At 44.0% G+C, this 25,889-nt stretch overlaps 1 protein-coding gene across 19 annotated transcripts in view; it reads left to right on the forward strand.

Moving 5' to 3' along the window:
- Window positions 1-7,353: 7,353 nt before the first annotated feature.
- The window catches only part of UNC80 (unc-80 homolog, NALCN channel complex subunit), a 123,511-nt gene continuing 104,975 nt past the window's right edge, over window positions 7,354-25,889 (forward strand). For 18 of the 19 annotated variants that reach the window (XR_003991487.1, XM_030486765.1, XM_030486769.1 and 15 more), the window contains exons 1-8: window positions 7,354-7,653; window positions 8,954-9,002; window positions 13,918-14,074; window positions 14,974-15,272; window positions 17,852-17,975; window positions 19,565-19,638; window positions 20,081-20,220; window positions 24,178-24,439. Coding sequence is in view for 18 of the 19 variants with exons in the window: in XM_030486765.1 (XP_030342625.1) it covers window positions 7,562-7,653; window positions 8,954-9,002; window positions 13,918-14,074; window positions 14,974-15,272; window positions 17,852-17,975; window positions 19,565-19,638; window positions 20,081-20,220; window positions 24,178-24,439 (1,197 nt within the window). In the remaining variant the exon portion in view is untranslated. Of the gene's footprint in view, window positions 7,654-8,953; window positions 9,003-13,917; window positions 14,075-14,973; window positions 15,273-17,851; window positions 17,976-19,564; window positions 19,639-20,080; window positions 20,221-24,177; window positions 24,440-25,889 lie in introns of those variants that run through there. The other variant, XM_030486780.1, reaches the window with a different exon arrangement.

The raw sequence follows: 25,889 nt of genomic DNA on the forward strand, positions 1-25,889 counted from the left end.
TGCTCGTGTTGGTTTCCAGTGTTCACGGTGCAGCTCCTCCTGCATTCAACCAGTGTTGCCCTGCATGGAAACAAGTCATGGTGCACCCCCTGCCATTGCAGTCAGTCTTGCCAGGAGAGGGCAGAGAGGATTGAGTCACTTTTCTCACTTAATCTCTGTTACTTCTTGCCAAAGGAATCGGTTTTTACAGATAGCACCCTGTCCTGCGGGGCATGTTTCCCTGCTTTGTGTGAACACACGATCCTGGAGTCCCAGCCTGGAGGTGAGGTTCAGCATCACCCTGCAGCGACTCATTGAGCCCTCCAGGCAGAAAGACCCGCGAATGAGCCGGCATCCTCTCCCTTGCCATGGTGTTCCCTTCAGCACAAGGGTGTGTGAGGGCATCGCCAATGGCCGGCGCCATCCCTCTGTCCACGGGCGTGTCCCGGTGCTTCTCCCGCTTGGCCGAGCGGCGGGGCAGCCTCCCTCCGCCGTCAGGCAGCAGCCGCTGCCCGTGAGGGGCGGCGGGGCTGGTGGTTTAGGGCTGACAGCCCCATTCCCCGGAGCAGCCCTCGTCGGGAAAATGGCGGCCGCCGCCTCACCGCACGCCCCCGGGGTAGAAACACCGCGAGGGCGCTGGGTTCGGCGCCATGAGGAGCCGGCGCTCCCGCTCCCCCCTCTTCTCACAGCGCGGGGCGCGCCCTCAGCGGCCATGAGGGGCTCGGCGGGGCCGTGTCTGGGGGCGCTCCGGGCGGATGAGCGGGCTGCGTTAGGCGCCCCGGCCCCTCGGCAAGCGGCGCTTTTCATGTGGTGCTGCAATACTCATAAATAAATGCAGTCAGACCACCTGGAGGAATAATGAAGTGCTGTTAATTATCCATTAGAAGCACCCTCCTAAGGGTGCTTAGGCACGAGGCAGAACTAATGTGTCATCTGCTAAAAGGATTGAGAGGTTTGAGAACAAAAGGGTAAATCCTGATTTAAGATTCACAGATAAGGCAGCGGGTAAGAACCTGTTTTCGCCTTTGCAAGTGAAGGAAGAAGAGCCGATATTTCTACGACTGTTGTGTCTTACTAGCAGGATGTGGTAGGTGATGTATTTTATAACTTGCTAGCAGGCTGTGATGGTGGAGCACTGAGGTGAGTAAAAGCTGTGAATAAAATCTTAGTTATAGTGTTGTTGACAGTGTGGGAAGCACGGGAATCCCGCTGCAATATTTGCTGGGTGTCCACAGGATCTGTCCCTCCTCTCTCTGTTGCAGTTCATGGGGTATTCCTTGCATTGTTCAGGAATGTGGTAGAAAAGCCTGGTGGGTAGTTAGAAGCATGGATCAGAGTTGCAGGCAGAATGCCTTTCAGCTAGAGGTGTGTGGCCACACAGAAGTCCCAGTTGCTACTTCAGAGATGAAAGACTCTGTTTCTGATGGTGGGGCTCCCAAACCTGGCTTCTGTGAGTGCCCTTGTTCTGGAAGGAGAAGCATGTGGTTGGAGGCAGTTCTCAGCTCTCTTCTGAGCAGTGCAGAGGAAGACATGTTTGGTAACTTGGTGGACCAACAAGAGATCTCCACTTTGTTCTCCAGGAAGAAGGGAAAAAGGTGCTTGAGTAAGGTAGGTTTGGGGGGAGGAGATTTGTTGTCTTTATCCTTTTCCCAAAAGGAAGTAAAAGTTTTGCAGCTAATACCAAAGCAGTCACATCCCAGGGCTTGGAGAGCCCTTATCCAAGGGCTGGTATGATAACTTGACAGTGAGAGCCAGATTTCATTCTTTCCCCCAGGCTTGTCCAGAGACTCCCTATGTTATCCTCTAGGATTTTGTTCCATCTCTCTTTGCTGTATCTAGTTGGAGCATAACCTGAACCTGTTATGTATTTAAATGCAATTATATGGCTCTGTGAATATGATTTGTTGCTTGAATGTTATGCAAAGGCAGTAACTCTGTCTCTGCAGTGACTGCGGATCCTCCTCTGTGGAGGACCTGTGTTCCTGCTCTCTTCTGAAATAGGATTCTCGGATGTATGAGTACTATGCCACTCCTACTGATTCCAGCTGAATGTGGCCCAGGCATTAAATACATGATTGTCCTTAGGGAATCTGATCCAGCTAGACTATAGTCTTCTCCCTCCCAAATTCATGTAATAGCAGCAGCAAACCTGGTAGTTTTAGGGGTTCATTTATCCTTGTTTCTGAGCACATTGCCAGCAGGGCTGGCAGGAAGAGTGCTGAGTGAGACATCAGAAGAACCTTAGTTGAAATGTTTTTGTGCCGAGTTTAAAAGCCCTTAAAGAAAAAACAAAGCTTTCCTCTTTAATTTTTACAAAACAGCTGGGAAGGAGGGAATCAGGCCCTTGTTTTGAACTCCCTTGTACTTCTCTCTTGTGTAGCTCATGATAGTGGAAAGAGGATGTATACAGTTGCCAGGCTGAAACAGCAGCCTTTGATCTGCTCTTTACACTGATGTGAATGACAAAGTATACAATACTGCCAGTAAAGTAGCCCTGTTCTAGTGTAGTTATTTAACAATGTCCAAAGACTTCCTATGAAGAGAAATGGATAAATGAAGGAATAATTTTTGCTTCTACCTGGCAAGAAAGGGTAAAATGAGTGACATCCATCAGTGGTAACTTTCTGTCACTGATTGTCCCAAGAGAGAAAGGGTCTTTAGCATGGTTCCTTAAAGCCAAGGACAAAAGCCTGCTGGCAGCTTATGGAACGATAAGCTCTCAGGAGCATGCCAAACAATTGTCTTTGTTCTCTGCTCTGGGCTGTACATTTAGGAGCTGTTTACAGCCTTGCTCTTGGAAAGGCTGCCATACAACAGAATGGCTCGAGATACTCCTGAGAGTTTGGATTCTGGTTCTCTCCGCACAAAAAGAGTAACAGATAAATTAAATGTATGAGTGCTTAGGACTGTGTGTGGCAGGGATTGAGGCTGGGGACTTGGAGAATGGCGTGATGAGTGTGAGACAGTGAGGTTCAGAGTGGTTCCCTGCTCTGGGCATTCCTGTGTAGAGTGGGGGCTTCACGCTCAGGTTCTGCTCCGTGTTCTCACTCTGTGGCATGTTGCCAGCTTTGACTGTTTCTGAATCAAGACTGAATCCTACTGTGGTGGATGTGTAAACACAACTGTGTGATGAATAAAGCAGTGATCAAGCGGAATCATGATTTAGGGGATGTCAGACTGATGGTGCTTGTAGTAAGAGAAGAAATGGAAAAACAGTGTCATGGGCATCTTTTGTGCTCAGGCAGTTGGGAGGGCTGGGAATTGGTGGAGTACAGCAGAGCTCATGATGCCATCTCCATTGTTCCTCATGCCTGCTTCCTGAAAGCAGTGACGACTTGCACTAGTCTTGATCTTTCTGCAGGCAGACAGACCTGTGTTTCTGTGACAGCCAAGATGCCAGTGTAGCGTAGCGAACAGAGCACAGGTGAGGTTTTGGGACACCTTGCTGTTGTCCTACTAGAGTGATCTCCCTTAAGAGTTTGCTTGCTTCCTTTCTGTCCACACTGTCAAGGAAAGCAGGGGACTGATTTGGTGGATTTTCTCTTTGCAGCATCCACTGCAGTGTTAGTATTTAGGTACAGTCAAATTCTGATTGCAAATCTGAAAGCCTCTGCTGCAAGCAGCAGTTCAGTATGGAGATAAGTAAAATCTTCCAGGCTGTCAAGTTCCTCCTTCTCTTACACGTGTAATTTCCAGTTTGCAAACTCTTTCACTTACATAGGTACAGACCATTTCAGCTTTGTGTGCCCTTTGTAGGGGGGATGTCTATGGAGTCTCCAAAATAAGGCAAGGGCAAAACTGGTCTCTAGCCACCATCAACCTAATATAAACCACTTGTGCTACCTCCTGGGTTTAGTGCTGGTCACAGCCAGGCTGGACTGGAGAATCTGCACCTTTAGGACTGCAGTTCTTAGGGCAGTGCCAGCTGTTGATAATCTTTTCTTTGCTCTCTGATTTGTTTTGCATCAGAGGTTCTGTAACTTCAAACCTCTATACAATTAGAGGGATAAAGGCGTCTTATGGCTGCATGTTGCTGGAGAGCAATATTCTGAACTCTAAATAAAATTAGACTGCAGATATCTTGCTAACTGAGGTTATGCTTTATTTAGTAATTCCGTAACACATTACTGGAGTGGAAAAATCAATTATTTAAAATTAAGTTTATCACTCCTACTGCATTGTTTCACTTCTAGCTGTCAAGAGGCATGCTGGCAGGAACAGAGTTTGACTAGAAATGCACTTTGCAGTTACGTGTTTTGATTAGTACAAAGTAGTAGCTAAGCAGTTTCCTTTTGGTGTCTGTTGGGCTACCTGAGCTCTGCTTGCTAGCGACTGTGTGACAGGGGAAGATGCTGGCTATGCACAAAGAAAGAGTAAAGAAAATAGTGCTGTACTTCAAAGCTATTTCTTCCTCCTAAAGAGTACTTCAAGGATGTAGCAGAAAGCCAGGTAGTGGTACTAATATATTGTCCTGCTGCTTTCTGAGTTAACACTGACAGATGTGGAGCTAAAGCCCAGTTGCCTCATGCGTGCCCCACTCCTGCTTCTCTTTGGGCTGAAGAGACGATGTTTGAATTCCACTGTGAAGGCTCGGTGAAGTGCTGCTAGCGAGCTTCAAAATCTGCTCTTTAGGACTACCTCTGTTCAGGGGCAGCAACGATGTTTACCTGGGTAGGTCTGAAACCAATGAATGCCATTGTTTTCCAACTAAACTTGGGGAGTTTTGTGGAGTATTGTGTTCTCGTTTTCATCCTTGGCTGGTTAGCCTTAAGCAGCTGCATTGGGCTGACCACAAAGTGCCTCTGGTGTCCCTTTAAATTAGGAGAATTTGTAGGAGGTTTTGGCTGCAGTCTGCAGGCAAGCTGCAGTGTTCTGTTTTGCTCTGGTGTTTCCTGTTGTGTAGCAGAGCATGGGAGTGATAAGATTATGTTTACAGCAGCAAACAGGAAGCTATTGTGACTGCTTCTTGAATGCAGGAATAAGGAGAGAGATGTAAAAAAAACCAAGCAAACCCCGTATCTGAATTGTGCTTACCAGTTACTGAGAGGATGCAAGTGTGTAACACCAGTTCAATATTGTAACTGACTAAAATGCTTGATGGTGCTAATTTTGAGGGTGATACTATATGGTACTGAAAATAATATCAACATAAACCATCCCTAGCCTGCAATCCTCATCTCTGGCTGAGGGTTAGCCATCCTCCAGACTGGGGTGAAGCTGTGAGTTCAGTTATTCATACTGTGAATGTCCATGAGGAAGACACTGACCTCCACTTTTTGAGGCCTTCACAGATCCGTTCAACTTTTTTTCCTTTAATTGCAAATAGCATCATAACTTTATTTAGTCCTCGTACTTTTCTTGGAAGAAGAGCAATTCTCCTGCTTGATAATTACTGAACCCCAAATAAAGTGGGACTTCGGATTTGTTGCTAACTGAAGTTGTGCTTTATTCAGTAATTCTGTAACACGTTACAGGACTGGAAAAAGCAATTATTTAAAAATAAGTTTATCACTCCTACTGCGTTGTCTTTCATTTCTGACTGTCAGGAGGCAAAGTGGCAGAAATTAAAACTCAAATTTGCTTTTTTTATATGAAGAAGACTTTGTATAAAAAGTCCTGGATCTATCGAAGGGATGTGGAGTTGGGAAACATCTTCAATACCTTGCATTTAGAAGTGATTCGTTTTACCCATCTTCTCTCTGCAGTTAGTTCTCATTATTTTTTTTTTCCTGTCTGAACTCATTTAATTGAAGGAAAGAAAATAGTAATTTAAAGCTCTCTTGTCTGAGCAAGCTAATTCTGTGAATAAAAAGGCTTTACTTCTGTGCCCCAGCAGAAAGTGACTGGCAGCAAAAATCCCAACCAGGCAAACATGACAAACAAACCCAAGCAGTTGAGCATTTCAGCACTTGGGCAGATTAGTGATTTTAATTATTTGAACTTTTTGTTTGTAAGCATACTGTTGAGGTTTTGCTTAACAGATAACCTTCTAACTAACTAGCTTATTACTCCTTCTGTGCAAGAGGGGGATTTTAGCAACATGTAGACCACATAGGGCCCTGTTCTCCATGAGTGGACATCAAGACCAGCCTAAGGCACTGCAAGGAAGGGTTGGATTGGGCACCAGGAAAAACTTTATCCCATTGGGAATACATGCAGATTATCAAAATAGTGGCACTGGGTTTTCAGCAAACCTGTTTCTCAAAGTACCCGCAAGGAAGAAAATAGGTGGTGGTGATCAGTTCAGCTCCTGCTCCAGGAGGGAATGACGTTGGTCAGTCTTTAAGTGCCTAATATTAAATAGGAAAATTCAAAGACAGGAAGAAATATGGTGTTGGCTTGTTGGAGCATCTGTCTCTAAACTTGCAATCTTTTTATATAAACAATGGAATAGCACATTTTTTGTGTGTGAAGAATCAACTGGTAAGGGTAGACTTGAATTGGTCTTTTGTTATATTCTGTTAATTATTTGTAGTAGTACACTATCTTCTGATAGGTAGGAGATCTAATTTAACAATGACTGAGAAATATTTCCAGCAAACCTGACTCAAGCATATCTTTGTATTAGTCAAATCAGTCTGGTGTCTAGTTGGAAACACAAGTAAATCTGCTTTGCTGCTCACCATCCTCTCCACCACTGTTTGTCTCAACTCTTGCTGCGTAAGAAAAACCCAAGGAATAACTACCCAAATTTCCCCTACTCCTACCACCAATCTTTGCTTTCAATTACTGGCTTCCTTTCTCTCCCCACTCTTAAGATAAACGATTATCTCCCCACTTAACAGCCTTGCTCCGTGCTGTGTCAGACTCTTTGAGGGCTCTTGCCTTTGTAGATCCCCAAGCAAGAGAACCCAGCCTTATAAATGACTAATGAACTCCCCACCACCCGCACCTTTTTCAGCCCTCTTTCGATTGTCCTCCTTTACAGCTGCGGGCAAGCTTGATCAGGCTCCACCCGATTTGCAGGAGCAGTGCATTTGAACTTCTCCCTGCCGCAAGCGGGCAGCGAGGGAGGGAACGAGGAAGGGAGGGAGTCACTCTCCTGACCCGCTCGTTTCTCGGCTGCTTTGCATCTACCTCTCGCTGCGGGTTGACGTGGCCTCGAAACTGGAAAGTTTCGCGCCCGAGGGAGGGAGAGAGGGAGGGAAGAGGCAGCAGGAGCGCTGCTGCTCCGGTGCCGGCGGGGAGCGGCCCCGCGTCCCTCCCCAGGCGCTGGAAGTTTTGCGGGAGGCCCGGCCCGGGCCGGGGTGGTGCCGCCGCCGCCGCCCCCAGCGCCACCCTCCCCCGTCACCGCCTGCCGGCGCGGCGCTCCGTGCTGGAGCTGTCCACAGAGGGAGGTGCTGAAGGCAGGGAGGAAGCAGAGGGACGCGGACATCTTCGCTCCCCTAATTTCCTCCCTGCCTTCTGCAGCCATTTTGCACCAGCAAAGCTGAAGGGAGGTGTAAGAGGGGAGGGAGCGGGTGGGCTGCGGAGGATGAAGGGAAGAGGGTAAAGAGTTGCGGAGAGCAAAGAGGCAGCCATGGGAGATCCCGACTGGTACATCTGCTAAGACTGGCTCACAGCAGCAGTTGTCATCAGCACCATGGTGAAAAGGAAAAGCTCAGAGGGCCAGGAGCAGGAGAGCGGCCGTGGCATCCCTCTGCCCATCCAGACCTTCCTCTGGAGGCAAACCAGGTGAGAGCAGCAAGCCTTGGGTACTTGGGATATAGCTGCAACAGGGCAGTGGAAGTGGGGAGGGGGGTGGGCCAGCTGCTGCCCAGTGGCAGGGAGGAAGCGGTTATTGCAGCTGCAACATGAAGGCATGAAATAAGCTGTTCTCTTTGCACTCAGTATAGAGCGATCTGTGTGTATCGGGGATGGGGGAAGGACTGGAGGCATCTTAACCTAGTGGCAGTCCCAGGCAGCTTGATTTGACTTTAAAACATCCATGTGTATGTGTGTCTATGCACCTTTCTCCTCCTCACCGTCCCCTGTACACCCTCCCCCCCCCACCATTCCTCCCCTCCCTACACTTTTAAAAGGACTTCTGGAGCTCTGGTACCAGAAGCAGCACCCCTCAGTGCTGCACCGGACTTGCAGCTTTGCTTGTATCTGTATTTGCAGCCATCCTGGAACTGTAATCTGTGCTTTGAGAGGTCAGCATGCAAACAGATACGTCAAAGTCTCACCTTATTTCATTGGATTGGAAAGTAATGATGTGTGAGAGGCAGGCTGAATGTATGGCTGGGGCTTTATGTTCCTTGTGAATCCTGTCTGTCTTCTGTCTTAACAGAATTCTAAACTGAAAACATTGCGGGAGCTGTGGGGGAGGTTGGAAGGTTTGAAGGTTGTGGCTCTAATTTAAGGCCTCAGTCACAAAATCCCTTTATTCCACAGTTTATGTCCTCCAAAAAAAAAAAAAAACCAAACCCAAAATAATGCTGTAATAAGGTGACCTGATTATTTTTATTTTTTTAATATTTAACTCTGATCCCATTCTGGAGGGGAGTGATAGCAGAGGATGGGTGTTCTGTACCTCTAGGGTACAGGCCTGCATTTCGTCATAAGCCTTCCACATCAGTAACTGTGGAGGAAATTGCATAATACTAAACTGACAAACAGATCTCTTGCTTAAAACAGAGGCAAAGGGAAGTTCAGCAAACACATTTTAAACAGAATATGTTGAAAATCTTTCACTGGGGTAAAATGGCTGAAAACTACCCGGGGGAAGATTTTATTCATGGGGAACAGGACTTTTCTTGAGGGTGGATTAACTGCCTCTTGGCATATCAGTGTGGGTACTTTTGTGTTCTAGAAAAGGTAACAGCATTTTGTCAGGTGTTATCAACAGGTATCTGAACATTATTATGGCCTTATGACTTCCTTTACATTGCATTTGTCAGCCTTTTGCTAACCTTCTGACATGAGAAAAATAACTAACCAAAATCTACACTTGAAGTATTGGATCTCTAATGCTTTTTCTCCTTTCCTTCAGTGCATTTTTAAGACCTAAACTGGGGAAACAATATGAAGCATCCTGTGTGGTATGTACATGTCTCTCTTTTTCAATTCTTATTAGTAACTAACTTTTCATGCAACTTGAGCTGACCATGGTGGTGGATTAGAAGCTTCTCGGCTTACACCAGGAGTGGATTTAGTCTATTCAACTTAATTTTGTACTTTTAATCACATGAAGGATTTGAAGTCTTTTCCCATTTAGAGAGTTTGGATATCATGTGCATCTCTAGACACAACAATAATGTATTGATTTGGATATTATTAATTGAAATAATTAGTAATTAAGTAAATAATGGGATGGGCAGACTGAGCTATGACAGTCTGGGTCTAAACTTGCAGCTCATCATGTGTGTATGTGCTTTCAGATTAGATTGATGTAATTTCATTTTGCAATCACTGGAGTTCTTTCAGACTTCAAATATTGAAAATCTGAAGATTACTGACAGGCTTTAAACAGTACTTTTACCATTGTGCAAGATGAAAATAGCTTCTCTGCTGGAGGGAGTTCTGCTGGAAAACAGAGGGAGCATGTCTTAGCAGCATAATTAAAGAAGGGTTATTATGCAGATACTATTAACTCTTATTTCTAATTGTATTTCAAATGAAACTTCAACCTACTTGTCTAAATGGAGGAGAAAAGGAAGGCATGCAGCAAGTTGAAGTAAGATGGGTATCTAGGGAATTTCAGAGTTCCTTGAACTGTGGCTGATCTTTGGATGACTTAAAGTACATTAAGCAGTTGCACCTAAACTTGACAGAGTGGAAAAACTTGGTCTGGACATGTATCTTAATAGTTTGAAGTACTTAGGTCTCTCTGCAGCAATTTTCTGACTTCCTCCTCACAAGATATTATGCTGGTGAAGCCCTAGCTGCTGCTGACTAGTTTTCTTCTAAGAAATCCATAAATTTTTCAGGGTTCTTGCTAGATGCCAAATACTGATACAGGGCTGCTGGCTTACTGTGTTGCTGAGTAAAATGAATTGCATTTCTGGCAGGTGGAGCAAAAGGCATCATCATTGTTTTTTACCATTTATATCAGGTTTATAACTTGTGCAGAGACTAGAAAATGGATTTTGTTGCATTATGACCTTTACCAGGAGCCCCAGCAGTGTGTAGGAGCCGTGCCTTGAAGCACCTACAGTCTGAGGTTGTGGCCTATCTGTGAGCTAATGTCTGTCTCTGTTGGGTAGAGGGACAGAGCTTCCTTCTCTGTGTGTTCCCCATGATGTACCTGTCCGTGACTGCCTTGTGCTTCATGCTGTGCTGTTGGTATCAGGTCTTCCTCTGTGTCTCCGAAGCTGATTCTAAAGCACCTTTTATGAGCGCATACCAGAATTTACTAAGTGTAAAAACAAAACAAAGACCCCACACAAAGCAAGAAAACCCCAAACAAAGCAAACAACCAGCCAACAACAACAAAAAAACCCTGAACTCCAAGACAACATAAATCACATGCTTCAGCCAAGGGAAAGGGAGCTCTGGAAAAATGCATTTCGTGAAGGACCAATCAATGTCCATCCCTTGGATGAAGGAGAACTTGATTCTTCTCCAACCCTTACCATAATCATTAGATTATGGTAGAAGGCTTTCAAAGGTGGGGCTTAGTTTTGAGCAATTGATGGGATACAGCCTGAGCTGCTGCATCTGCCACCTTCTTATCAGTCTCCTATCCCTGCCAATGCACTAGAATGTTTGCCCACATCCAACACATTCTATAGCATCCAGTGGGGTAGCAGAATGCAGCATGCATGGGTGAGACAGGGTTTCTGGAACTTGGCAGGTAGTTGGCTTGTCTTCTGAAACATCAAGCTGATTATCTAACACCACTGTGTTGACTAGTGTGCCTAAAAATACTGTGCGTCTGTTACATGAGCTGTCCTTTTTAAACTCTCCAGCCAGAATTGTTCTAGGCATGTCTATAGGCTGTTAACTGTCTGACAATGCATATGACACAACATTGTGCAGCATTCTGTTATTATTCTTGGCTCTAAACTTACTGCAGTAGAACTTGCTGCATATTGTGCATTGAGGAAGCAGATGCTGGAGGCCTAGATTCAGTGAGAGCAGCGTCTGGTCTGCAAGAGCAGATTGCATTGCTGCTTCGAGCTTTGCTTTGTGCCATAATACTTGAGAGAAAATCTGACCCTTTCATAGCCTTGTTTTCCTTACCTGAACAATTGCACTGACTTCAATTGGACTAAGAAAAATAGCCTTTAATCTGGACATAAATACCCCCTCCCTTCCCTGCATTGTCTTACACTGTCTGAACAGTCTCATGCCTCAGTATGGACTCAATGTTCTTCCTTCTCCCCATTCTGAAGTTGTTCTGCCCTGACACCATGTTGTGGCTAATGTGTATGAGTGAAACCTGTAAGTGACCCCATGGGAATGCAAGGAGTCCTGTTTAAAGCTAATGCATTTTTTTGGGGTGAGAGTAAGTGGACTCAAGGATATGCTTTAAATTCTTTTACCCATTTTTGGGATTGCATTGGGCATGTTTTCTGGAGCACCCTACAAATTCAAAGTTTACCTCTTTTCTGGTTTTTTTTCTATTTATTGCTTGTGTTTTGCAAATGTAGTAATATATTTTGTTGTTATGAATGATCAAAGGATAGATATGGAACAGATCTTAAAAACATGCCACCTTTATTTTGTCTAGCCAATGGACATGGTTGCAGAAAACATATTTTTTTTTGATCATGGGCATTTTCTGTAAATAAAGTGCTTGGCATCTGTGTTTCATTGCTTTTCAGTGTTAGTACTGTTACTGTTTAGTGAACAATGAAGCCTTACCACCCCTGTGCTATGAACCCCTAGATTAATGTTTTAGATCTTTCTAGGAACTCTTCCCTCCTCAAAGGACCTTCCCCAAACTGTTAATATTTCCTACCTGCATTTTAAGTTCTTTCTGATCTGAAGTGACTTTAGCAATGGTCTCTGCTTCCCACCATGATGCAGCCTGAACTTTGGAAGAATAGGGCAGTAAAGTTCCCTTCAAGGACAGAAGTCTGGTTCAAGAGGCACTAATAGTTTCTCTGTGTCTCTGCCAGGGCGCTGCTGTCCATACAGCAGGCTAAGCACTGGGCCCTGCTCTAGGGCTTTTTCCCTGGAGGGTGCCTTCAGCTCATCTGACACTCCTGAGAGCCATCCCTTCATGTTCCCCCTATTTCTGAACTGATAGGAAGAATGGCAGGAGACTATTTCCTTCTGTAGACAATTGATCCCCAGCAGATTGCTGTAAAGAGTGATTTGAAGCATCCTTTCCCTGGTAGACATATTGTCTGATCCGGGTGTTGAGAAACACACATTGCTGCCAGCCTAATCCATGGCAAATATATTGCAACTAATGCCCTCCAGTTTCAGCCATTGCTCCATAAAGAGAGTCTGTTGAGTTTGCTGACTAGAACCTGGGGTTTCTAGTAGGTGGGCAATGTGACTCTATACACACTTAATGGTTGTTGGCAGCTTTGATGTTTATTGTCAGTATTTCCTCAAGTTCAGTTTGTGTTGCTAAAGGGCTTAGTCTGCTATAAGCACACTAAGTTCTGGATACCCCCCAAATACGTTTGGGTAAATCATGCAGTCCATCTTACCACCTCTTTGTCTATGCCTGGTGCTATTGGGGAGCTTCTGTCTTAGGTGGTAAGTACAGATAGATGTGTTTCTCTTTCTCTATGCTGGCCACATTGGAGGTGTTACGGGGATGCTGTAAAACCATAATGGTGCAGCACTATGCTTGCATTAGGGCATCCTGCCCCTTGATAGAGGAGCTCATGTCTGCCCACAGCAGCAAATGTGGCCATCACCTGAGAGAACAAAGGCACTGAGCTGTTGGGGTATGCAGAAGAGTGTGTGTTAGCACTGGTTAGCGTGCCATGCCTGGGAGTGGCTGGTCAGTTAGGAGAGCTGGGTCATGGCTGCTGCCCTTTCTGCTTTTCTTCTTTATGACAAAGTCTATTCTTATTAATACCCCACCCCCAGTTTTACAGAAAAAATCAGTACGACTGGTGTTGAAGGATAAGCTTTATGAATCTGGAGTGAGGGCATTTGAAGCATCCATTAGGTAGTGAATGCCAACAGTTACTTGTTTGCCCAGAGCTTGATAAAATTGGTTTAACAGCTTGTGAGCAAATAGGTAGCCAGGAGGCTAAGCTGGTATATGGCAAGGACATGCATTGTCAGTAACATATTTCTTCTCTTTAGGAACTTCACTGAAGGAATATAACTGCTTTTGTGACCTCTAATGAGATCTTTGTGTCTGAACAGAGGAACAACTTACCGAAATGGTTGGAGCAACTAGCAATAAGGAGCTTCCTTAGGGATTTCAAAGGCAGATAGTCTTGTTTTGTGTTGCTTGAGGTGGAAATAATGAACTTGCTGCAGCCATCAGCTCTTTTAAGTGTTCACAAAACCATTACATCATGGCTCGACAAAAAATTTTGTACATTGATTATTTTTTGTGGCAGGGTGTGAAAACATTTCCTAAGGCCTATATACCTTTAATGGGTTGCCCTTTATGTTACACTAAACTGAGAGAGCGTGTGTGTGTGAAAAGAATCTCCAGCTCTCAGCTCCACAAATACAGGCTTCATTAGCTCCTGTGACTTTCAACAGGATTACTGCATGCCAGATTAATGCCCGGCACAACTGTAAGTCTGCCTTGATGTCAGCACTTACTAATAACGCGATGCTTGCTTTAATTCTGTCTTTATTACAGAAAGTATGTTGAGCGGCCCATTAATTTCTTAGCCAAGTATGTCCATATGTCTGGTGAACTTTAGCTACAGTGTGTCTTTCAGGAGAAGTATTACAAGCTGTGCTTTAGTTCTGTAATGAAAAATTACAGATCACAGGTTTTGAAAAGAGAGCATTCTATGTACTAGAAGGTATGTGCAGAAATAGATGTACAGTGTCTTTTTTTTCCTTTGTTCTTACTTTTAGTCTTTTGAAAGAGTTTTAGTAGAGAACAAGCTGCATGGCCTTTCTCCAGCTCTCTCTGAAGCCATCCAGAGCATTTCCCGCTGGGAACTCGTCCAGGCTGCGCTCCCGCACGTGCTGCACTGCACTGCCACATTGCTCTCCAACCGAAACAAGCTAGGTTAGTGCTCATGTGAGTCTGGTTTTCCATTCTTGAAGTTATCAGTCAAAATAAGACACATTGATGCTCAGGGTACCAACCTATTCTAAATGCTAGAGTCCCACTTAGTTCATTCTGTGGATTGCCTTTCATGATCTGTTCTCAGGGTAACCTGAGAGAGCTTCCCCAGTAAAGCTTACAGTCTGATGGGCTGAAGAGTCAAAATAGTTCAATAATAATTTGCTAGTTATTTTCCAGAGATAGTAGAACTAGCTTTAGCGAAAGACCTACTTACCCAGCAGGGATGGGATCCTTGAAGGAATAGATACTTCTTTCAGGGCATGCTGCAGTGGCCACTTGCAGCAGATACTTTTAATATCTTCAGTTCTTCTTTATTTTTTCTCTCTAATCTTCTTTTTCTTTTTATGCAGACCAGTGCATGTGATTCTCAGCAGATAAGTCAATTGGGTAGTAAGGACAGGACTTACTTTGTTAGTGTTTTACTGATTTCAGCAGTGATTTCAGCAGGAAGTTGCTTCATGAGACATGCCAGTAGGGAACATTAACAGAACACAGCTTGAGCACCGTGCAGTGCTCACTTGCATTTTGTCTTACTCATTAGAGTCAAACAGACAAGACTGTCGAGGCGGCATCTTCTAGGGCCACTCTATGTCCACACATTCAGCTTCCCTGCAACTGACATTTCAGGGACTGAAGTGCAAATGCTGTGAAGCAAATGGAAACTTGTGAATTAGGAGGTTTCAAACATAGTGAAGCACTAGGCTGATACTCGTAGTGAATTTTAATTTTCCAGTGCTCATCAGGAAGTCGGATGGCAACTTTCCTGTGCAGCTCTGAAAGTCTCAACAGGACCATTAATGGAAACCCTGTGAGATACTGTGATGCATTTTTCCATCCAGGACACCAGGATAAGCTTGGAGTAGCTGAAACAAAGCTTCTACACACTCTTCATTGGATGCTGCTGGAGGCCCCTCAAGACTGCAACAATGACCGATTTGGAGGAGACAGAGGCTCTAGCTGGGGAGGGAGCAGTAGCGCCTTTATCCACCAGGCTGAAAATCAAGGATCACCAGGACATCCCCGGCCTGGCACCACGAATGATGAGGAAGAAAACAACAGAAGGAAGTTCTTCCAGAACTCTATGGCCACAGTGGAGCTCTTTGTGTTCCTCTTCGCTCCCCTCGTCCACAGGATTAAAGTAAGTGGAACACTGATGAGGTACATGTGCGGAGACAGCTCTGAGCCAGAAAAGAATGATTTTGCTTTTGAAATTGTTATTTAATTCAGCCTACACACCGGGTGACCACTAGAAATGTTTTAATAAGCTGGCAGAATACCACTGCCATCAGGAAGAAATACTTCCAGTGACATGAACAATCACTGCAGCATCAGGCAGGCACAAAGGCAAATAAATTTGAAGTGAGCCATTTTAAGCCCTCTGGAATGACAAAGATCCGTGGCCCTTGTGAAGTCTTTGGGACCCTGGAACTTGCAGAAAGGGTTGTGAGCTTTAGCTTGCTCCTGTGATTCTCAGCCACTGGTTAGAAGGGCCTTGCTAGCTTTTTAGGGATTCCACCGTGGGGCTGCCACTGGGATTTATTATTGTCATTACTAATCATCTTGGTGCTAATTACCACGAATGCATGATAGTGGTATAAGCATGGCAGTGGCAAAGGCTATTGAGCATTCCTTTGTTCTGAAGTTGGAAGGAGGCTGCAGGCTTCCTGTCAGCTGGAGTCCCTCTGTTGGTTTTGGGCTGAGTGCACTGGGCTTTGCAGAGTGGTGTGAGGAGGAGCATGCTCGGCCTCCTGCCGCTTGTCTTCAGCCTCTCTGGAGGGCTGCCATTTAGCCTTTACATTTCCAGCTTTACATTTCCTCAGAAGAGAAGCTGGCTCTGGAGAGTAGGTGCTTGAAAAAGGTCTGTAAAGTCATGAAGTGATGGAGGCTGTTACCTGTTTGAATCCTGCCCTGCATGCTACAACAGTTGAATAAGAAAGTACAGGAGATAAAAGGTAATCTTGGTTAAGGCAGATGAAAGCAGGTCTGGAGAGCTAGATTTTTTTCCCTGCTTCTGCTACTGAGTTCCTGTACAGTACTGCTCAGTTTATTTAGCCCAAATCTTTCACACTTGTTTACTAGTTCCCATTTTCTCTGTAAGGTGCAGGGCCATGACAGGAAGAAATGCTGAATTCTTCCCAGTGCTACACATTCAAATGTGGGCTGCCCTTTGGATAAATGAAATGAAACTGGAAGTAGACCCCAGCTGTTAGAGACTAGGTTTCAATTTTTTTAATATTAATCTTTCTGGGATGTAGTTTCCCATTTACAACATGGGATCAATAACAATATCTCCTGTTCACCTTGGAAATCTCTCAGATCTCTGAGATACTGTAGTGATGAACATTGAAAAGCCCATGAAAACATGCCTGTTTCTGTCATCAAAGCAAAGCTCAAAAATGGTGAGGTAAATGAGGCATGTAACTGGCTCACTAAGTCAGCGTTGTCCCCTCTGTGTTTCATAGAGGTAGAGGTCTCAGGGGAAGAATACTGATCTGAGCAGACAACCAAAGTAATGCGTGTGCTCAAGGAAGATGATCTGTATTTGCACAGGCCGACCTAGATGCTGGAATTCCTAACTTCTGAGAGGATCTTGAGTATTTAGCAATGTGTTTTTAAATGAGGCTTTTGGGGGATGAGGGGGATGCATATAATCCTGTAACTTAACAACTATGTTGGCATGTCACCAGAAGCTAGCAGTGCAAAGTAAAAATGCAACACGCTACGGGTACTACTTCCAAAAGCCTTGCAATGTGCTCCATATTGAAAATAGTAATTAAAACCAAGCTTAGTTTATAAGAGGGATTGTGAGCTCATAATGATGAGACAACAGTAACAAAAAGTAGGGAATAGAAGGGCTGGAGAGCTACAAGCGGTCACCTTCAGCTGTTCTTCTAGTTCTGTCTGAGATATGTGGAGCTATGTCAACAGGAAATGGTGGTGCAGCAGTAATTATGTTGCCAAAACTGCTATTACCATGTTTGTTTGCCTTGTGGGGATAGCTGGACTAAACCAAGAGCAGTGTCTCCTAATACAGATCTGACCTGAGGTCAAGTAAGTGCATACCTGTACCTTGATCCCCTAAGATTTACTTGTGTACTAGTTTACATCATTTCAGCTACTTGCATACGTAAAACAATGATGGCATAAGTGTGAGTAGTACCAATAACTCTGTATTGACATAGCTCAGGTACTAATAGTGCTAATCGTAATGACATTTTTGTATACTGCTATTTCAGAGTAATTTGTTAATGTCATGCTTCCTCAATTCTAAGTAATGTTTTAATATTTAGTATTCTTTTGGGGCAAGAAGTTCAAGTCTCAGAGTGTAAATCCTAAGATTGAGATTGAATACTAAATATGAAGTGGTTATATCTGGTCAGAAGGGATGCTTAGGGTTACAGGAATGGCCTCTTACAGTTAAATGTCCTAGAAAAAGCAGGGTTCATAACTAGTATAGAATTTGCAATTGGAAAAAGCCTCTTGTGTATTTTTGCATTGAGATTTCCCTATTATTTTTTAATAGTGATACTTGAAATGTATTAATGCCTGCTGAGTAGTGTCAGTGGCCCTTGCATTAGCACATACTGACCTCAGAACTGCACATGGGCTCACTCATTTCTTGTAAGACCTGTGCATCGGAGATATGACAATCCTTTTAGACTGGAAACAAGATTCTTTTGTGTGAGCTTGTGATACAACCTCTGTTTGTCTTCCTAGGAGTCAGACCTGACGTTTCGGTTGGCTAGCGGCCTTGTTATTTGGCAGCCTATGTGGGAACACAGGCAGCCTGAAGTTTCTGCCTTCAACGCCCTTGTAAAACCTGTCAGGAACATCGTTACAGGTCTGTGACTTTGCTGTGGTAATGGAGCTCCTGAGAACTGAGAAATCTTTCCTTTGTGTGATGATGCCTTACGTTCTGTGGCCATCATATTTGAAGGGATATGTTAATCCTGCAGGAAATAGTCAAACTTTTGAGAGTAGTTTAAGGTTGTTCCCCCTCAGAGTCAACTGACGTTTGCATAACAATTAAATAGGAGATGAGAGGGAAATCACAAATAGGAAATGAGAAACTCTTCAGTAGAGTTATTGTTTCCTGTCAGCCTCATATCTGTGTTTCACTATACCTTCCTTAGTTGCTAAGAAGGGCAAAGGCAGTATCTAGCAGCACCCTGACACGAGTGGGGAAGGCCTTCCCAGGCTGGCACTGGACAAAACCTAACAGTGAAGAGTGCACAGTTGGCAGTGTAGGTTCTCCTCCTACCTAGAAATGGTTTTTAGGCCATAGTTTTGCATAATTCCTACAAGGTAGTGAACTGAAAGTGTGCTGGGTTTATCACTGTAGCATTGCTTGCTCATTCTCAAGAGCATGGAGCTGGAATATTCACAGCAGCTCGTCAGATCAGATTTTTCTGGTGGCAAGTCATTTTGGATGTCATATTTTGTTCTGAAGGCTTTGTACATCTCTGGGACAATCCAGAATTGAAAAGGAATCAAGTCTTTCAAATGATTTAAACCCATCTTTGGTATCTAGCTGTTCCTCCCTCTGCTTCAACTTCTAGAATTAGAAAATAGGATTTCAGCCCTGAAAATAACAAAAGGAATTAGTCCTAAGTTTTCTTTGACTGTTGGTATTTTTTCCATAGTTCTGAAGTGTGGTCAGAAAATCCCTAAAGAATAACTTCAGGAGTGAAATGAAATGAAAATACTCTGTTATGTTTTGAAAATGTTTTCAGCAGAACAGAAATAGAAATTGGAACGAGTTTCTTTATGTCAAGGAAGATTCTGTTGCTCAAATTGGGTCAAAAAAGTTTCATTTCCTTAAATTTTCCTTCAAACAATGACTTAAAAAAATTCTACTGGAAAAGCTTAAAATTGTTTTGTTTGGAGTCAGTCTGATACTAAGTCTCATCTGAACAGCTTGAGATGTGACAGGATTTCAAGGATTGTCATCCTAGCCTTTGTGATGCCCTTGTTCTTCTAGAGTATCGCTGATCAAACTTTCTGCATGTCATTCGTCTGTCTCCTGTGGTGAAGGCATTTGTCAAATTGGAAATCACATTCTGAGAGACGTAACCTAGAAAGGAGTGTAATATATGTAAAAATAACAGGAGGAAGAGCTCCAAAATAAAAGGCGCTAGCACGCACAGGAAAACACAATTTGATGCCAAATTGATTTAGGATAAAATTTATATTCAAATTTAATTAAAAAAAAAATAGAGATTTTCAGCAGACAAGATTGTGACAACACAACTGAAAGGATTGTGCAAAAATTAAACCACTTCTTTTTATGGCTGTGGCTAATGCCTAGGAAGTCTGGAGCAGAAGGATGCTGCTTTGGGTTTGGTTTTGTTTTCTGGTTTATCCTTTCCCTGGTACGATTGAATATTAGAGGTGATTCCTGAAATGTCCTCCTTTGGCTTCTTTTCTCAGCTAAGAGAAGTTCTCCCACCAACAATCAGAGCGTGACCTGTGAATCCCCTAATCTGGACAGTGGACATACCGAGGTAAGTTCTATGCTAAGGGTAGACAAGCTTGAATAAGGAGCTGAGGCGGGGGGGGGTGGTGTGTGGAATTAATATTGAAACAGCACTTGGAGTTGCCATCCTGAAGTATTGCATCTCCAGAAGTTAACAGTTCTTCAGAGTTCTTCTGAATGCTCCCAGACCTGTCTGCAGTGGAACCAAAGGGTATGGGGTGCAGTTCTCGGGATCTCCTTGGCCTTTTTCTATCTTTTGTATTTTCTTGGGCAAGAGCCCTGTCTTACCCTGTGCCTGCACAATGCCTAGTACTGAGAAGCCCCGGGCTTGATCAGTCTCTCGCTGGTATTACCATGGTATTATGGTATAAGTAATAGTCATGTCTAAGTACAAATTGCAGTAAGAAAACTAGTAGGGGAGAGATAAATATGTTTATATACCTATTTCCTTTTATTAAAACTATCCAAAGGGACTGCAGGTGGTCTGTGAGACAGCCCAGCCAGATTCTGTGCCTCCAAAGGCCACTTTTTCAGCATGTCATCGTGGAAACTCCTTGGATGGAAGCGTATCCTCCCAAACCTCTCAGGAGAGAGGTACTGCACATCCCAGGTACAAATCTCTTCAGCAGAAAGTTAGGCTGGTGTGACTCAATGGTGGAGGTCGCAAAAGTCCTTTGTCTTGAATCTGCTGTTGTCCATACACACCAAGGGTGCTTGGTGTTTATCTCAATTCAGCAAATCTCAGTTCTGGGTCATGAATAAGGTGATGACACATGATAGTCAGTGTCACTTTCATTGGAGAAGCATCTAGCTGGCCAGTTGGAACAGTTTCTTTGGTATTTTCTAATATGTTAGTTTATTTTAATCAAAGGCACTAACATAAGGTGCAGGTTCAGTGCTCCTTTGGAGCTGGATTCAGTCTCAGGCCACTGGTATAATTTCTGGCTTCCTTCTGGTCAAGTTTCCTTTAACAGAGGATTTTTGCAAGTCTCCCTCATTATGCCTTCTCTGCATCCTGCTGCTTAGCTTGCCTTAGACTACTGGTCCAAAGAAACAGGCTGATGAAGAAGTGCAACCACGCACACTTCCTCCCAGCTTGCCCTGCAGAGCTCAGGCCATAGTTTTCCAGCGTGGCACTGATAAATTAACATCTTTTAATCTAGATTTGTGTACAGAAAGGCAGAACCAGATTTTCAGTAGTGGCCATAAAGTAAAGTGAAGCTGATGAGTGTTTTCAGAGGGTGGAGAGGGAGGGAAGCCTAGCTATATTTTTAGGTCCTTATGGATTTAGGAGTGTCATTTAAACTCCTCCTGAAAATTTTGGTCCAGTTGTTTATCTCTTTTGGGAAATGTCATATCCAAAGCACTGCAGTGTTTGAAGAAATTGCTTCATTACCGTGACAGAAGAAATGTGGGATGGAGTGGGCTTCTGAATATAATCTAGGAAAGGCTCTGATTTCTCAGAAATGGCTTTGGTGCACCCTTTCACTGGTGGAAAGAGCAAAGCTATTCTCGAAGACTCAGATCCCATCAGGAGGCTTCCCTAAGGATTTTGTATTAAGGCTGCTGTTAGTTCAGAGTCTTTAATTTGTGTTAATGTGAGCCAGTAAAACCGAAGTTGGGGACAGAACTGCCTTTCTGTGTGTGAACACTAGTGCTCAGAGTGCACAGCCATAAAAAAAATAAGCAGCCTTTTAAGAAGACGGAATCAGGTGATCGATTTGTCAGGCTGGGTCTGGTGGTTGCTATGGGGATGAAGCTTCAGACAGGCTTTGAAGAGAGCATCATTATGCCTCCTCATTTGCAGGACTCATTGATCAGTTAAAACTGTACAGGGAGCTTTGGTTGCCAGGCAACAGACAACTGGGGAGCAAATGTTGTTTACTCTGCTTACCAACAGCCACAGTATTCCTTTGTCCTTGGCTCGGGTTGAAGGGAGGCTGCCTTTCCACTCTCCCTGCAGTCACAGGCTGATCATATGAACACTAGATTTCCTTCTAAATGAAGTACAGAGTTTAATTTCGGGTTCCTCAGACGCTTCCTGGGGAAATGGCTTCTTCCTCTGATCCTGGCTCATTATCCCTGCTCCACTCAGTGAAAATCTCCATTTACAGATGATGTAGTTTAATTCTGAGGCAAATAAAGCCACAGCCCTTTATCCAGCTGCAGCCTTGAACACACTGTCTGGAAAATTGACTTTACAGGAAGGACTTTTGTGACAAATATTTCATAAGGAGAACATGCCTTGCTCCAGGCTGCGTTGTGCCTCAGGTTTGCCTGTGCTGCATACAGGGGAGCGTGAAAGACTGTTTAGACTCAGACACTGATCTGGGTCCTGCAAAGTGACCTGGGAGCAATGCATCTTCCTCTACAATTGCCTCTGAGGTGGTGGCCTTATTTCCTTCGCTGGGATGCTTTGAGTATCCCAACTATCCTTATGTTTGTTTTACAGACCTCATCTATGTGACACAATCTTGACTGTTAGAAAACCAGCCTTCGCATTAGGTTTATGGGGAAAACTTTATAGCATATATCCATCTATCATTGTTTTCTTCTTCCTAATTCAGTTTTTCAGGTTTTTATGACAGCTCATCTTAAAGTCATCAAACTTGTAACGTTTTTACCTTGAATACAGCACTGGGAGAGAAGCTTTGAATCTATAGATTGCAGATAGTGACATATGCTGACACAGACGGGCTGGTCTGCAGTCGCCAAGTGCCTGCAGTATTAGCCCGTGGGGCTGGCAGCAAACCAGCTCCTGCAGGTTGGAGTTATAGATGCACGCGTTGCTCCAAGCACAGCCTTGCCACCTGCCCCCTCTTTCCAAGCATGTAATATGGGGCCGAGTTTATGTGATTCCAAGTGGTGTCAAAGTTCACAGACACTTCTTTATCCTTTGCCAGTCCTGTATCTGCCTTGGATGCACTGGGCAGTGATCCAGAAGAGCACTTCAAGCATTCCTTTCACTTTAGGCATTTAGAGGTTCCACTGGTCAGTATTGGTGCTTGTTCCCTAATGCTCTGCTGGGCTGTGGCCTTGGATGCCTCTGTTCAGAATGTGAGATAGGGGTGTCCTGCCAATGCTGTTTGCATGTTGTGTAGCAGAGTTGAGAGTAAAAATGCCTTTTAAAAAAAAGTATAAATACCTGATGTTCTTGTGATGATTCCCAAATGCCTGAGAATACAAACCATGGAAGTGCTGTTCATGTTTATAGAATCCAAAAATCACAGAAGTCCTCAGTTCAGTGTGTTTCTAACACACTGAGTGGAAATATCTAAAATGGGTACTTTGGCAGGCAAAAAAAATAGACAAATCTCCAGAGTTCCTGCCCCACCCCCAGCATTTCACACCTTCTTTTCCCATGTGATTCTCATTCCCTCCAACTCCTTTCACTGCTGCCTTTCTGACAGATTGTCTCTTAACAGCTAGTAACTGTACAGAGGGTAGGTCAGGCCAATTGTACTCTGCTGGGAGAGAAATGATATAAAACTAAGCAATAAAGAAGTTGGGGCATTTTATTGCAGTAAGATTGGCTCTGGAAACAGGCTTGATTTTTGGACAGAGCCTTGAGCAACATGGTCTAGGGTGAGGTGTCCCTGCCCATGGCAGGGAGGTTGGAACTAGATGATCTTAAGGTTCTTTCCAACCCAACCCATTCTATGATTCTATGATTCCTTTGAAAACTGAAATCCCTGGAGCCTCATTTCTGAGGCTTACTACAGATATCTTGCTTTTGCCTGCACTAACTTCTACAATACTTAGGATATTCCATGCTAAAACCCATCAGGAAATGACACCACCTGAAAGGCAGAAGAATTATAATGAAGGCTAAAAATGGTCCTTTTCTCTAGCACACCCAGGCAAAGAGCGTCCATAACAGTTTGCTTGTGTAAGAATCAATTTAATTAGCTTAAAGGGTTAACTAACTTAGCTGTCCTGCCTGTTCCTTCTTAAGTAAGGCCTGATTTGTACAAGTGTAAACCATTCCTAAAGATGTATTACTAGCATCTGACCAGCAGAAGCTCAAGGGTTGTCTGTTTCCAGCTGAACAAATTACTCAGCACAAGTGCTGGAGGCCTGCCTTCAGACCACAGTTTAAGAAAGCAAACCTATTCAAGAAAACACTTAACAAAGCATGGACTTGAGTCCTCTAGGGAGCTGAAAGCTAAATATCCACTTACGTGTCTTCAGTAATGCTTTCCTCAGTTGGGGCCTTAGTCCCAAAGGGTCAGTGTCAAATATCCCTGCAAGCTCAAGCAGGCACAGCTGTGTGCACATCCTGGTAATTTCTGCAGAGTGTGGCTTACAGCTCTTGGTGGGTGCCTAAATTTTAGGCCTTTTAGTCAAGCTCTTGGGTCTTTTCGGGTGGACCAGCATGTATGCTAGGACAGACCTGGTTTCCAGCTATCCAAGAAAACTTTGTGGTATCAGGCATGATCCCTGAAAGAACAGCTGAACGTACAAACCTGACATCATCATTGAGTGGTTCTTTATTCAGAGAGCTGAGTACCTAAGGAGGGCTGAGGAACCTAATGACTAACATTTGTACTCCTCCTCTTTGGAACAGGGTGTCCTTGGTGATCCCACCATGCCAGAAGTCTCGCTATGCCACATACTTCGATGTGGCAGTGCTGCGCTGCCTGCTGCAGCCACACTGGTCCGAGGAGGGCACGCAGTGGTCACTAATGTACTACCTGCAGAGGCTGAGGCATATGCTGCAGGAAAAGCCAGAGAAACCACCTGAGCCAGAGATCACCCCCTTACCAAGGCCTCGCAGCAGCTCCATGGTGGCTGCTGCACCCTCTCTGGTGAATACCCACAAAACTCAGGTAAGCACTTGCCATCAATAAGAAAATAGGAACTGTTGTGGTGATGCCGGGAAGTGATGGCTGGATAACTAGTGAAAAGCACAGCTTTGGTGTTTTGGTTAAACTGCCCAGAGGTCAGATATGTGCATCGATTCAGAAGGAGACCCTGAGAACGATGAGGGGTTTGGAGGCAGAATATGACGCAGAGAGTCAGAGCTGGTGACTCCTGAAAGTTCAAGGGTTGATTTGGGATAATTAAGGTGAACTGTGATAACATTAACTTTTAATGTGAGAATATACTAATGTAGTTGTCAGAAGAAATCAGACTGCCTTTATGGTATGCTGTAATGCTCAGGTCACACTGAGCTTCTTTGGTGTAACCCCTTGAAAGAGAGAAAAGGAATCACAGTTGGTACAGCACCGAACACTCCAGGCAAACACCTGGGTTAAAATATTGAAGTAGACTTTGCAAACAGTGTCAGTGAGCAAAAGCCCTCCATGTTGTTATGTCTTTTCCTGCTGTTATTCTTACTGCATAACTTTTACCGCTGTATTTGCCAACAAAACCTCTGTAGACAAACTGTCCTAATAGGTGTCAAGACTTGCTGGAAAAGGAACCCCAGGCTCCTGACCTTGGTACAGTAAGGATCCTCATGTTAGAGCTTAAATGTTTGGGGTTTTTTTGTTCGTGTAGCTCCCTTGTGTATTCCAGGGATAAAAAGGGGATGCTGCTGCAGTTTCAGTTAATCTTCTTGTTGATTCGTGCTACTTTTAGGTTGTGCACTTTTCTCCTGTCATGTGGGCTTTTAACAGCAAATTATGATTTATTGAGTTGATGGAAGTGCCTAACAGAATTTAATACAGATTCTATTTTTGCAATCCAATTTTATGCCGCACCTCAAGTAAAAGGCTGTACCTTCTGTTAATATTGCTGTCAAATGTCTGTCTTGAGTCAGAACTCTCAGAATTTTTGGTGGTTTTCGTTAAAATCCTTGCTTTCAATATTGTAGAGCTCTGGCAGTTTTTGGGATGTCATTTCATAAGGGAGAAGAGTGAAATATCTCTTCTCCTGTATAGTCCAGATGCTCGTAAGCCAGAAGACAAGCGTAAGCAATGTAAATATTAGTACTGTTATTTTTAAGTCTCAGGATTTTATAGGCATTCTTACGATTTTTATGCGAGGGCTGGTGGTAACTTATGGTTTTAAGGGCTCAACAGCAGCAATATTGTTTAAACTGTGTTATACTTTAGTGTCGTTTCTATAAAATGGTGCCCATTTCATCCCTGTGAAAGCTTGACATACCTCCATGAATTCCGGGTGATATGAAATACTCTTCAGTCTTCGTCTACATTTGCATGGGGATTTTATAGGATTGCTGGGCATGTACAGAAAAATCTTCCTTAATGTCATCTCCTGGAGGGCAAATTGGAAGATATTGCTGTTGCTGTGGTTCGCTGTTTCCATGCATCT

The sequence above is a fragment of the Strigops habroptila genome, chromosome 5 (assembly GCF_004027225.2).
Source record: "Strigops habroptila isolate Jane chromosome 5, bStrHab1.2.pri, whole genome shotgun sequence".
Classification (NCBI taxonomy): Eukaryota; Metazoa; Chordata; class Aves; order Psittaciformes; family Psittacidae; genus Strigops; species Strigops habroptila.